At 38.5% G+C, this 13,989-nt stretch overlaps 2 protein-coding genes across 12 annotated transcripts in view; one reads left to right on the forward strand and one right to left on the reverse strand.

The window, feature by feature from the left end:
• The window catches only part of ZC3H14 (zinc finger CCCH-type containing 14), a 33,347-nt gene extending 24,730 nt beyond the window's left edge, over nucleotides 1-8,617 (forward strand). The window contains exons 11-17 of one of the 4 annotated variants that reach the window (XM_016123794.2): nucleotides 1,122-1,281; nucleotides 2,020-2,252; nucleotides 5,453-5,573; nucleotides 6,455-6,591; nucleotides 6,882-6,973; nucleotides 7,748-7,854; nucleotides 8,334-8,617. In XM_016123794.2, the coding sequence (XP_015979280.1) occupies nucleotides 1,122-1,281; nucleotides 2,020-2,252; nucleotides 5,453-5,573; nucleotides 6,455-6,591; nucleotides 6,882-6,973; nucleotides 7,748-7,854; nucleotides 8,334-8,340 (857 nt within the window). In that variant the 3' untranslated portion in view covers nucleotides 8,341-8,617. The remainder of the gene's footprint in view (nucleotides 1-1,121; nucleotides 1,282-2,019; nucleotides 2,253-5,452; nucleotides 5,574-6,454; nucleotides 6,592-6,881; nucleotides 6,974-7,747; nucleotides 7,855-8,333) is intronic. The other 3 variants (XM_016123795.2, XM_016123797.2, XM_016123798.2) reach the window with 3 other exon arrangements.
• Nucleotides 8,618-12,419: 3,802 nt separating this feature from the next.
• Nucleotides 12,420-13,989, reverse strand: part of EML5 (EMAP like 5) — a 115,055-nt gene continuing 113,485 nt past the window's right edge. For 5 of the 8 annotated variants that reach the window (XM_036238222.1, XM_036238219.1, XM_036238218.1 and 2 more), the window contains 2 exons: nucleotides 13,420-13,573; nucleotides 12,428-12,907 (listed from right to left, as the gene is read on the reverse strand). In XM_036238222.1, the coding sequence (XP_036094115.1) occupies nucleotides 12,758-12,907; nucleotides 13,420-13,573 (304 nt within the window). In that variant the 3' untranslated portion in view covers nucleotides 12,428-12,757. Of the gene's footprint in view, nucleotides 12,908-13,419; nucleotides 13,574-13,989 lie in introns of all 8 variants that reach the window. The other 3 variants (XM_036238223.1, XM_036238221.1, XM_016123793.2) reach the window with 1 other exon arrangement.

The raw sequence follows: 13,989 nt of genomic DNA on the forward strand, positions 1-13,989 counted from the left end.
ACTCAGCCCATCACACCTAACCCTCCGGCCACAGGCCTCTGAGTGTGTCTCAGATCCCTTGTGCCTTCTGGAAGCCCCGCCTCTTGCCATGTGATTTCCTCTCCCTGAAAACCTCTACCCTCCCGTGCTCTCTCCCCCTCCTAGATTATTCCCGTGTTCCTTTAATACCTGCTTCAGTTGCGTACTTGCTTCAGTTGTTCATCCCCTATGAGCTTTTCCTTTCCCGGCTGGAGTAGGTTGCTTTGTATTCCCCCAACACCTCGTCTGTACCCCTTGTGGGGCATACTGTTCTGAAATTGTGTAGACGTCTCTTTTCCTATTTTTTCTTTGTGTACCTAGCTAGTGCAATGCTCTCAAGTGTTCATTTTGGGTTTTTTTTAGTTAATGAACATGGGTGAATATCCTGTGAATTTTGGTCTCTATTTTTTGCCTGTTACCTTTTGGAGAAGTGGCAGTCATTAACATTAGTTGGTTGATTGCATATTGATAGGTTAGCCATCTGCATTTGGGGCTTAAGGTCTTGATATGTTTTATAAAGTAATTGAGCCTAAGAAGCATATTACAGATATGTGAGCTGCGGTTATTTGTATTGAAGGTCAATATTTTCCTTGCTGTATTTTTTTTAAAGCCCATTCTTCTTAAAATTCCCTCTCAAAGTAGTCTTTTATTTACAGTCAGGCAGAAATTATGACAGTTGAATTCCTTTTATCAGGACGTGTTCATTTCTGTAAATGGTACTGTGCAAAGTGAACAAAACAGATTTAAACAATCTTTGTATAGTAATTCTAAGGAACATGAGGACTCTTTATGCTCCATGTTTTTGGAAAATATCATTGTAGCTAAAGTGAGTTTATATTATTAATAGTACCCCATTAGATGCCTCCCGTGAGAACCTGTCTGTGCTGTAGGCAAGGGTTGCACTATAGTCTCCCTTGGTTACGTGCCGGCTGAGGGAAGGAGCATTGGAGATGATGTTTGCAAAGCCCGAGTAGAACCATTGTGATTTTCCTTTGAAAATAATTACAAGTAGATAAAAAATTGACATTCTTCTCACATGTGTGATGTTGGGAATGCAAGATATATTCAAAAGTAAACATTTGTGGCCAATTTTTTTGGCTCAGATTACTATGACATGGAATCCATGGTCCATGCAGACACGAGATCATTTATTCTGAAGAAGCCAAAGCTGTCTGAGGAAGTAGTAGTGACACCAAACCAAGAGGCGGGGATGAAGACTGCAGATACCCTGCGGGTACTTTCAGGACACCTTATGCAGACACGGTAGATGGTTTCTTTTTCTTGCGTAGCTAATTTGTGTTGATTAGATAGTGCAGTTTAACCTTAGTTCCCAGCTCCCCTCCTCCCCGCCCCCAGCCCTCAGTGTAGAGCGCTTTTATAGATTTAGTAGTTAGGCTGCGTATAGTAAGCCAAATTCCCTTTTCAGAAATTCCAGTTCATCTTTCTTGTTTACAAATTTGTTATCCTACAAATAAATCAGTGTATGATTTAGCTCTGTTAATAAGATTCTTTATGAGCATCTAGGGAATGAAAATTTAAAAGGCAAGTGATCAAAGTCAGGAAATCTCTCCAAAAAGAGCCAGTTGGGGTGATTCTTCCCTTAGAAAATTAACTAAATGTTCTAAGAAACATACAGATAAAAAAAGTAGCATAAATGTAGAACTGCTGGCCATTGTGTTCTGAGCATAGATGCTGATTTTTCAGTTTATTTCCATGTGACCCTTGAGTATCAAATGGGCAGGGGGGCGGTCAGGATTGAGGAGAGATTGTCCTTAGTGCAGCCTGGAGAGTCGCTGGCGACCTCGCCACAGTGATTGGCCATGGCCATTGTGTGGTAGCAGGAATCCACTAGCACTGTGCCTGGAAGTCCTACAGTCTTTTTTTTCCCACTGAAGAAATCACAGAGCAAGTAAGAGAGTGACAGTTGGAAGAGCACGTTAGGAGGCACAGCTTTTTGTGTTTGTTTCCCTAATTCTATGGTATTTTCTATCTATCTGGCAGAGATCTTGTACAACCAGATAAACCTGCAAGTCCCAAGTTTATAGTGACGCTGGATGGTGTTCCCAGCCCCCCAGGATACATGTCAGATCAAGAGGAGGACATGAGCTTTGAAGGAATGAAACCTGTAAACCAAACTGCAGCCTCAAACAAGGGACTCAGAGGTCTCCTCCACCCACAGCAGTTGCAGTTGATGAGCAGGCAGCTTGATGGCCCAGATGGTAGCTTTTCCAATGGTGTGTTTGAGAGCTCAGATTTTCCCTCTCGGAGTGCTGTCATTTTGAAGGAACTCTTTGACATGTTTCTCTACCTGGAATGAATATTGGTTGTTGGCCTTGCTTTCATTTTTTATTCAGTAGTGGCCTTTTTTCTTTTTTCAGACAAAACAGCCAGTTAGATTTGAGAATGTTTCTCCTGTGTATGTTATGTAGGTTGGCTCTTACTCCAGTGGTAAAACAGTGTTCAGCCATGGAAGCCAAAAAAAATCAGTTACGCATGTTAAAGGATGAACTATCATTCTCAATTCTGTTTACCTTGATATATATATATATTTTTCTTTTTTTTCTTTTTTTTCTTTTTTTTTTTACTTTCCCCTTGTACCAGCAATAGTCTCTCTTCTAGTTAACTTGACAGAAAAATGAATTTGGATTTTGATACTATTTCTACCTCAGTGAAATTCCCGTGAGGAGTTTCTCACCCAGTCTGTCAAAATACTTCATGAAATTCAAGTTCAGAAAAGATATTCTGTTTAAATCACATCGAAGCATAGTATTTAGAAGTCGGATGTAGTTGGCGGATCGTGGCACGTTTTAGGCAGACGAAGCAGATCACTCATGTGGCTGCTGCTCTTGCTGGACACCGGCGGCAGGTGCAGCCCTACTGACCACTTTCATTCATGGTAGAGCATATGTTCCTCATGCCTTCTAAATGTTTTAGAAACAACTTCATTGGTAGGAGAGACAACTGTTGAATCTAAAAATGAACCATATAAAGCAAAAACAAAATTGGGTTTTGAAATTTTTCCCAAGTAATCCTCTTCTTGGCAGAGATGAAAATGTATTAAATATCTTTTTTGGTAGCTGAAAATGTAGTAGCCCTTAGGGGGAGATCATGAGTGGGTGAAGAACTGAATGCTTTTTCCGCTGAGTCAATGATGTGTTGTTAATAGTTTTGATTCCTGTAGGGAGTTGAAAATTTGACCCTTTTGAAAGGCAAAAAAAAATTTAAATAGTAAAGGGTAAGAACTGCAACAGGCAGTGCAGATTTCTCGACCTTGTATATTTCATCTAAAATAAGAAAAGATTCTGGTGATTTACTACTGTGGTTTTTAGTTTCGTAACTTTTGTGCATGTGTGTGAGGGTCTCATTTCATTTAAATGTAGATGTTGATGTTAGGTTTGATTGGTATATATGGTATGGCAGTGACACTCAACATGTTAGTAAAACTTCTGGCCTAGGTTACGCAAGTGCTGTGGCCATTACAGAGACAGCTGAGATCAGTGGTGAGCCTCCTCCTCCGTTGCTTTGATCTGGGAGACTCAGTATTTCACTGATGCTTGAGGATCAAGCTGGGCAGTAAAACCTGAGTGGTGCTGGAGAGACTCCTCTATAAGTCACCAAGAGACCCTGGTTGGTCTTGCTTTCCACGCCCAAGCAGGAAGTTTGAAACTTTATAATTGTTTTTGGTGGCTTTGTCCAGTATTTCAAGGATGCTAGCAACAGCTGTTTTAAGCCACTCACACTGGCCATTATATGGCAGTGCAGATTTTATAGCTTGCAGTACAAAGTGAATTCGCCTCTTAAAGTGTAGACAGGAAAAGTATTAACAACTTTTAATGAAGTAAATGTTAGGGAAAACCAGAGTCAAGACCTTTGTATATATGACTTATAACATTTCTATCAGAAAGGTGAAGTTTCCTTGTAAAGTGTTTTACTAATATAGTTTGTGAATAGCTAGCTACTTTACTCCATTTTCAGCCAGCCTGTTCTTGGGTATTCTATTAACTTCTTTCATTTGGCCTGGGTTTTCATAATCTAAAGTATGTCGTTCAGGAAGAAGGTAAGAACTTTTTCTCTCAGGATGACACAAAAAACACTTGAGACAGGATACTTTTTATCCTGGAGCTAAATGATGACTTTCACTAGCTTTTTAAAGTCACGTGGAATATTTATATTTGTATATCAGGCAGAGTCATAATAGCTCTCTGTTGATTCTCCTGTCTGGGCTTCAGGACTGGAATTGTGTGCCTTATTCTCCTATAATGAAGACTGAGGTTGGGTCACTGGAACAATAAGTACTTAGAATTCTGTCTGTTGCATTGTTAGGTTTTGATTGACTGTTTTGCATTCTTATTTCCATTTAATCATAAAACCGAAAGGAAGACATTTGTTTTTTTGTGTGTAAATTGGGAACTGAAGTTCAGAGATGTTATATAACACTTCCCCTCAGTGTCTAGGCGTGGCCTGACCTTGGTTAAGAGGGATGTAGTTGAAATGATAGCTGCTTTCATATACATGATTTGGAATGGTAATAGGTAATACCCATGATGTGTTGGGGGGTGGTGGGGTGGGTAGGGTGTCTCAGGCCAGAAGTTGGCAGCTTGTTATGGCCATTAGGTATAATTTTATTTGGTTTATTCTGTGTTTTCAGTTTGAATTAATTGCCGGCATTTACAATTTAGATGTCATTTAAAATGGTTTTTGGCTTTTTGAATCAGGAGATAATCTGGCAACACAGGTCCCACTTTCCAATAGATAGTACTTGACATTGTAGTGGACATGACTTGAGGGGGGCGGGGCAGCGAGCCCCGTGGCTGGTGCATGCATTTGCTCTCCAGTGTGCTCCTCCCCACCTTTGCTCCACACCGAGGCTTTCTGCCATTGATCATCTTATATCCAGTTGGGCTCACTGTGATCTGCCAGGCCTTTGTAGATAATGACATTTGTGACCCATTTTAGGCAAAAGTCTTTTCTTCTCTTTGCAGACATTGACGTGAGTATATACCTCAGTGAATGGGAACACTTGTATTTGAACTGCTCATCTTGCCAGAATGAGAATAATTCACATCCTTTATCAATTTGTGTTTTCAGTTTCCATTTCATTTTCTTGACTCCCCACTTGACACTCTTCCCTTTTATATTTTAATTCGGCTCTGAAATAATTTTGAGAATTGGAATTTTTTGTGAGAACTTTGGCTCTGGTCACAGCATCACTGTCTGCTTTCCTTTTCACAGTGAGAAGCACAGTCCACTTGCTGGTACTCTACAGGGTTCTGTTAACAGTGTCGATGAGATTATCTGGACTCATTGATTTCATGGGACTATAGACAGAAGAAGATGGGGTATTAAGGCTGGGTTTTGAGGGAAACTTATTATAGGAGGCACGTGCTGAATTGATCATAATTAATGAGGTACTTTAATTCCTCTCCCTTTGTAGCTGAGATGAGTGAACTGAGTTTGCCACAGAAACCAGAAAAACTCCTGGAGCGCTGCAAGTACTGGCCCGCCTGTAAAAACGGGGATGAGTGCGCATACCATCACCCCGTTTCACCGTGCAAGTGAGTAGCAGCAGACCGACTTTGGTTTTCAGGTTAATTTCTATATGCGATAAGTTTATTTTGTTTTTTCTTTCTTATAGACAAGTGTGAGTTTATAACTAAATGCAGTGACACCATGACACTCCCCAAGTGGCATAGTGTGTGTGTGTGTGTGTGTGTGTTGAGGGGTGGGGAGATGAGAGGAGGCTGCTTTGTGCTTCATACCTATGAGATACTGAAAATTCTGGGTTTCCTTGAAGATTTCCGTATATTTAAGGTAAGGAGATGAGGATATGATAACTGCCCCAGTTTGTATGCATTCCGTTCATAACATTACACAGATTTCTAAGGCATTGAGGGTAAATACTAGTTATAGGTAAGGGGAAAACATTTTGGACTTGGGAATAATTTTTCCTTACCAGCTGGCTGGTTCAGTGGAATGGGCTTTGAGAGAGGGCTTTTCAGATTTTTTTTCCTATAGGTAGAATCTCTCCGTGTTTTAACTGTAGGAAATTTCGATGTGAAAATAATACAGATGTATATACAGGCAGACCATTTTTTGGTAGCACAGTGCCTTACACATACATCGTGCTTACTATATTGACTTTACTTCGTGGAATAGTATAAACATAGACCTTAATTTTAGAGTACATTACACATAAAAAAAACTTATTTCATGTAGCTTGGCTTGAGTTGAAAATCTACTTCCCCAGGCTTTGGAATAGATAATTGTATCCTAATTTGATATTTAGCCTCATTTAAAAATGGAGTTTGCTTTTTTTCCTGTTACTTTTTTGTTTCTCAGAACAAGTAGGGTGGAATATGAATAAAATGAGCCACTTTACAAAATCTAATAGTGTATTGAGAAGATCGAATGTGAATAATATGTTTTTGTTTTATAGAGCTTTCCCCAGTTGTAAATTTGCTGAAAAATGTCTGTTTATTCATCCAAATTGTAAATATGATGCAAAATGCACTAAGCCAGATTGTCCCTTCACTCATATGAGTAGAAGAATTCCGGTACTGCCTCCAAAACCAGGTTAGTGACTTTGTGCACTGTTTGCACTTGGGTAAAAAAAGAGTAAAATGACATTTGTTACTGTAGGTTGAACTTTAAGAAAAAAGGGAAGCCTCCAAATTGTACCAGAATCAGTTATTGTAACCAGTCTTTAAAGAGCAAGTATACCCATACTGTTCTTATTTATCTTGATTAATGAGTGTCTCATCGTCGTATTTTAATTTAAGAGTGGTTCCCATAAAAACATCAGACTCCATTAAAAATTATTTTGCCAAATGAGTTTGTTGAGTACTTGCCCTTGTGTTTGTTAGCAGCTACAACACCAACACCGCCTTCCAGCAGTCAGCTGTGCCGGTACTTCCCTGCGTGTAAGAAAATGGAATGTCCCTTCTATCATCCAAAAGTAAGAACTTTCATTTTCCCAAAAATGAATTTAGTAACTTCTCAATTGTGAGACCTGGAAGATCGTTAGCAAATTTAACTGTTTTTGTTAGAGTTAATTTAATGGTCTTTAAGACCTTTCAAGTTATTCCTTAGTTGTCATTGAACCTGTTGGGCTCCTTAGGCCAAGTGGTGTGAAACTATTGAATGTTAGTATCCTAAGCTCTCAGGAGAATAAAACTCACCTTTGCAAGTCAGTTTCCAGCCTTTGCCTGGAAGCATGTGGTGGTTTTTTCTCCCCTACCTCGGTGCCAGAGCTGAGATGGTGAAACCCAGTAATACTGCGTAATACACCCAAACATATCCCGATGGCTTTGTCTGTGAGCTGAAGATTGGCTGATGTGTCTGCAGCTGTCCACTTGCTCAGAGTGAATGATCTCTGAAATAGCAGCCTGAAGCCATGAGGACAGTGTGCACTTCCCCCAGCTGGAGTTGGGCATAGATGAGGGCGCTCAGGAGAGAGTCTTAAGGGATATGTGAGGCAGGGTGTACATGTAGGGTGATGATGACATACTAAGGTCCTTTTGGAATCTGCCTTGCTGCTATTCTTTGACTAGGATTTTGTCTCTGCAGGGAGGACTCTTCCTTTTTCAGGGTTTACTAATATTTAGATGAATGTTGCAAACCATATTTCTTGCCCTGTTAGTGTTAGGGTGGGCTGGTCATTGTCATCTCAGATTGCTCTGTTTTTATTTGTAGTGGCTTTGCAGATGATGAAACTGTTCTCTCTCCTTAGCACTGTAGATTTAACACTCAGTGTACAAGGCCTGACTGCGCGTTCTATCACCCCGCCATCACTGTGCCGCCACGGCATGCCTTGAAGTGGATTCGGCCTCAAACCAGGTAGAGATCGTTTTTCAAACGAGTTTTTCTGATGCTACTTCAACTGTTTTTCTAATATGTAGTCTCTTAATTTGCAAGCAGACAAATTTGTAGTAAACTATAACTTGGATTTTTCTCTTAAATTTTATAAGGGCCCTCTGGGAAAATAATTTGCTACATAAACCAAATTTTGTTTTATCCAGCAGTTGCTTATTTACTTAGATCATCTCCAGATCAATTTCTTTTACAACTTCTGAACATATACTAAGGCCTCGAAAAGAGTTACACTGCTTACAAATCTCACATTGGTTTTCTCAGACATTAGTAATTGTAAAACATTGAAAGGAAGTTTTGGAATATTAATTACTCTTCTCAAATCTGATATATCATAATCTGTAGAACAAATATTATCTGAAAATATTCAACTTCTTAGTTGAAGTATATGGTAGATACGGATGCAAAGCAGTTAATTTAAAATTTTTTGGATTTTGTTTATTCAGTGAATGACACCCAGTCCTACCTGGCAGAAGATCGTGAATTTTGAAAGTTTCCACCTACTGATGAAAGAGATTCTACAGAACTTGTCAAATCTTTGAAACTTGGAATATATTGGTTTCATAATATGAAGTTTCTCGCCTATCTGAAGTGTCTAATTTTTCAAGTTTGTAAATTTATTAGTGGTTTTAACATTGGGTGTTTTTTTGTTGTTTGCTCTGTTTTGACTGGAAAAGACAGTTCAAGGAAAAGCTAAATTCTATTAAAACATTTGAGGCATGTTTGTACACTGCTTTGTCAGGTATCAGCATTTACGTGATGATACTGTCAGTATCAATGACCCAGTTTGGGGCCACAGGGCTGATGTGTGTGTAGACAGAGATACAGTGAGCGGGGAGCATCCTTATTCTAAAAGGTCGAGTTGCTGCTTTCACTTTTCCTGAGGATCGTATTGTTCATAATCCACAAAAACCGGAGTGGCCAAAAGTGATGAGGTGGCTTAAAATGGTCAATCCTACTTTTTAAGTAAGTTTAATTTGAAAATTGTGATCATACAGGCTGCTTGGGTTATGTGCTGCTTTGGTAAATGATTCCCAAGTACTAGCTAGTCCTTTGCCTTCTGGGTGAGTGAGGTGGGTGGGTGGGAGGGGTGAAAACAAACAGCTGGAATGGCAGGGCAAAAAAACGAACAATTCCTTAAAATGCGTTCATTTACTATTAACATATGCTTTTAAAATAAATATTTTAGGCAACTACATTATCACAAAATTATACAAAATTTTTACAAGTATATACATAAGTTATTAGAGAACAGACTTTTAAAATCACAAGATTATAGCTATACAGATATATATTCTCCCATTCTGAAAAACATTCTCAGAAATAACTCCACAGAAAATAGTTACTGAAGATAATTTTTTAAATGTAAAAATTAGATTTCAATAGTATATTTTTAGATGACAGACTATATAATCACAGAGATCGAATGGGTAATTACAAAATAGGACTAAATTTTTGAATTAAAATAGATGTGTGTGTGGTTTTTAAAGTTGTTAAGGCAAAAAGTGTCAATGCTTTAGAATTAAGAAACGGATCACTGATTTAAAGAATCAAAAGTAGTTTTTTCTTTTTTTTTTTTAAAGCTATAAGTTGGTTAGAAAAAAGCAAATTAATGCAGAAGGGCTAATAAAGATTCAGACGTTCTCAGGACCAAATTTAACTGTAAAAACAAGTCACTGACTTCTATAGTCACATACCGAAGAGATAATAAAACCACATGGGTAAAAGTCCATATTTTAAGAGCATAAAACTAGCAGTCTGTTATGTGGCTATTGCTTTTCCATTGGGAGAAGAAAGAATTAACCAGTTATTAAACCATTTTGTAAGCTGCACTTTGCTGCGCTGATCCCAAAGACAAGACTTGAAGCAGGAAAGAACACATAACGGGCATAAATGCTGTCATGTAGTTAGGCGTGGGTGAAATGACACTTCGACTCTGTTTTAAAAAGTAAGCTCCATTGAATTTAAGGCATTTGTTCATTCCAGTGTTACTTGAGATACTCTACATTTCTGCAGAAGAAATCTGTTTTAAATAGTATTTCCAGAAATTTAAACAGAAAAAGACTTTTTAACATTACCATTTAAAAACGGTATATAGTTGCAGTCTTATAATTCCACTATAAAGTACATGGTTAGCCATTTTACAAGGAAGTAACATGCTAAAATTGGATTTTTTTGCCATTTTAATGGACATTGCCTGGAAATACATTTGAGAGTTTTTGTCTTTCAGTTGTTATGGGTTTTATGGGCAAGCTAAGGTTGACTCTAAAACAGCCCTGGGGCCACGGACTGGTAGCAGTCAGTGGCCTATTAGGAACCAGGCCACCCAGCAGGAGATGAGCGGCAGGAGAGCGAGTGAAGCTTCATCTGTTTGCAGCCGCTCCCCAGGACCAGTGTCGCCGCCTCAGCTCCACCTCAGGTCACCGGGCATTAGCGTCTCATAGGAGCGCCAGTCCCTGGTGCCAAAAAGGTTGGAGTCTGCTCCTCTAAAACATTTGTTGGATAACTTGATCTAAAATGAACCACCATCAAAAATGGAAGGGAATGAGTGTGGCTGTAAGCAGTGAGCGGCATCGGAGTGCCGTGTGCTTTGGCATGCATTTATATACAGAAACGGGGCTAAAGGTGCCAGGAGAAGTCTTAGGTTACAAAAGTAGGAGCTTAGTCAAATACTGTGGACACAATAATTCTCTGGCCTGTCATGGTCATTCACCTTCCTTTAGTTGATGGCTGGTAAAAGCAAAAAATGGTGTTTATGGGATGAGTACTTAAGATCAGCATGACCTTTGGAGGTGAAACGATTAAGGCTGACTTAATGTTTGGCCACTTGGAAGAACAAAAATGCAGTGGATGCGCTCGTATCCTATATAGATTACTAGCTGATGGTCACAGTTAAGGTTTCTCCCTGCACTGTAATGGAAATGGAATTTCTCTTCAGCCTAAAAAGCTGGCAAACTTGCCTCAGAAAGAAAATCTATAACAGTCTCAAAAATGACAGGGTGGGTTCAGGGGATTTTTTCCCCTTTTTTATTGACTGCCCCTTTATACATGAAGTTAAACAATAGTGCACGCTAGAATTTGCCTTTATTTAGGAGAATATTTTGTTGTGAATAGTGAAGGAAGACCATCTTAGGTTTCAAGCTTCATAACAATCAGTCTGCAGACACAGCGATTCAGAGCTTTAAAACCGACCAGGTTCAATCACTGGTTAGGCTTTCTGTGATAAAATTCAGCCATTTCTGTTTTTAGTAATTATAAAGTGTTGGATAGAAAACTGAGAATTCCAGAAACCTGAAGGGGGGTCTATTATACAACAAAGAGAACACATTAAAATAAAAACTCTTAGGACCAATAGAGCATCTTAAACTTCTTCACACTTAGAAAAATATATTTTTAAATATCAGTCTACATAATTCCCAGTCTTCAGGAAACTACGGATAGGCTACACAGCAAGTTCCTGAATGGCAATTACTGATCTTTGGCAGCATTTAAAGTGAACAGGAATGAAGAGCTAAGAGTTCAGCCCCAATCCACCGAAAAGGAATTTCAGTAGACAAGTTCTACAAGTGAACTTGTACGCATTCCTTTTGGAAGTCAGCCTATGGGATAGCATACATCTAAAATTTTCCAATTAAAAAAAAAGGCTGTAAAAATTTGAAGAGTTAAACTGTATAACTTTGTAAATTTATGTGTTAAATGTTCTGTTAGACTATGTCTTTAAATATTCAGTATTCTCTCCCAGTTAAATACTGTTGCTACCTAAAACCTTAAACTGTACACCACTGGAAATAACTGTTCCTCATACTACTTTTTCATTAATGAGGGTATAACCATTTTAATTTTCCAGTTATGGAGATGGCCTGTCATGGTTATTCCCCTTCCCTTAGTTGATGTCTGATAAAAGCAAAAAAGGAGATGACTTCTCAACATAAAAAGGCAGCTCAAAAATGAAAATGTAGCAATCATGTACTATAACCTTTGGATTTGTCCCTGAACTTAGAACTGCCTGGAGAAAAATGTCCTGTATAAAAAGTGCTTTTATTAATGCTTACGAAGTATCCCATCCTCCAGTAAAGACTGTGTGTGTTCCCTCAGTGAAAATGTTTGCCTTCTAAAAACTTCTCCTTTAGGGTGATGGTGTGTTTCCTTTCCTTATGTAAACACAAGGATAAAATATTTCATTAAACAATGAACCTTGAAAATAAAACGTAAATCCTAAAAAAAAGTTTTGCTAACTAGATGATGAAAATCATCCAAGTTGTCCTTTTAAGGTTTTGGTTTGTTTTAGAGTGCTGTTACCTCAACCTCCCCAGCGGGCCTTTTGCACACTCCTGAAAAATGGGGAGTTGCCTTTCACCATCAAGTATTCTATCTTTCCTTGAAATATAACTACCTGGCAGTGTATGGATTATGGACAGTTACCCAATGCATATGGTATTCTGAATATATCAGTCTTCTATTTAGATGATTCTGGGCATATACCCCTGTTACAATCTTAAATTAGCACCACTTGACCATGCAGAGTTTGGTTCTTTTTTTTTTTTTTTTTTTTGCCCCTCTTCTGTAATTCTGGTTTCTTGAGGCTGTTAATTTATAGTCTTCTCAGCATCCATATCTTTCAGTGAGGCATATGTACACATTTCCAGACAAATAAACTGCAATCAGAGGAAAATTTGCAGTGAGTTGATTATACTTCTAGATATTCAGAAATTTTTCAATTGAGCTTTCAAATCATACATGTATAAAATTTTTCCTCAACTTTTATTCCGTATTTACACACTAGCGACTCCAAGGAGCCATCAGGTCATGCTACCTTATGATGTAGGCCGAGTCCAAAAACTGAAGTTGTAGAAGAGTGATATTAAATCTCTTAATAACTGGTAAAAACAGTCTGCTCCCGGGCTGAGAAAGTTACCAACCTGCAGTCATCGCCTCCAGCGCTAACAATGTGTCGGTCGCCACTGGTAAATCGAATATTTGTCACATGGGGTGAGTGACCCATGAACCTTTTGTGCTTTGCCTAAAAACAAACAAAAACAGCTTAGGGAGCATGATGCACACAGAAGTCAAAAGTTTCTATCAGGAACCACCATTTCCCATGACCAGGGGTGGAGAGAGTAAGCAGTTAGGACCGCAGCCAACGATTCAGTGCTTTTTTAGTCAGTAAGGGATCCACCCTTAACAAACCAGGTTATTTGGGCAGTTGGATGTCTCTAGGTACCTACCGCTGAAGGTTTTCCTCTGAGGAAATGCATTTGAAACTTGGTAGTAGATTAAAGGTTTGATAAAAGGCTAATCTTAACAGCTTTATTAGAATAGTTTGCAAAGAGTGTTACCTGGGAGCAGGAGGATGTGATTTCTAATAGCTATTTCAGAGTAATGGATTTAGGAAGTTTGGAAAAGAATTTTAGGAACAGTATTTTGAAACGAGACAAAAACAATTTTAGCTATTATATGAGAAAAAGTACTAATGATCAGACATCTAAATTGGGAATATCATTATAGGAAATAAAACACCAAACACAAACTTACAAATTTTTCAGGACATGGAAAGTCAAATAACTTAACCATGCCAAAGTCATCTCCTGTTACAAGGCTGATTCCTGAATGAGATACACAGGCACAGCTGACGTCAGCCTTCTCGGCATGTCTGGACCAGATTCCTAGAACTTCGTCTCCTAGAATACTGGAGGGAAGGACAAAGGTTGATCATAGTGAAAACTGCTTGGTAATTAATCTAAGTACCTAAACAAATGTTATTTAAAATAGAGGCAGCACACCGATAAGGCAAGTTACCTGGAGCCCTGAATTTCAACCTGCGGTGTTAACTCCCCACTTAAGGAAATTTTATAATTTTAAGGGTTTATAGATAAATCCTTTAAAATTAATAATACTTTGTGAGAGCTGATAGAACTATTTGTGAAATAAAAAGTAATGTTTATGCTATAGGAATTTGGTGGCAGTTTTCATTGACTAAGAAAATGGATACTACTGGCTACCTATTAATAACCAGCAAATTTAGAGGTTTAATTTCTAATAGCTACCAAACAGCATTCCTTTAAGACAGAGAAATACAGTTGCCTACCTAACAGCACCCAATAG

Source organism: Rousettus aegyptiacus, unplaced genomic scaffold (genome assembly GCF_014176215.1).
Source record: "Rousettus aegyptiacus isolate mRouAeg1 unplaced genomic scaffold, mRouAeg1.p scaffold_m13_p_3, whole genome shotgun sequence".
NCBI classification, from domain to species: domain Eukaryota; kingdom Metazoa; phylum Chordata; class Mammalia; order Chiroptera; family Pteropodidae; genus Rousettus; species Rousettus aegyptiacus.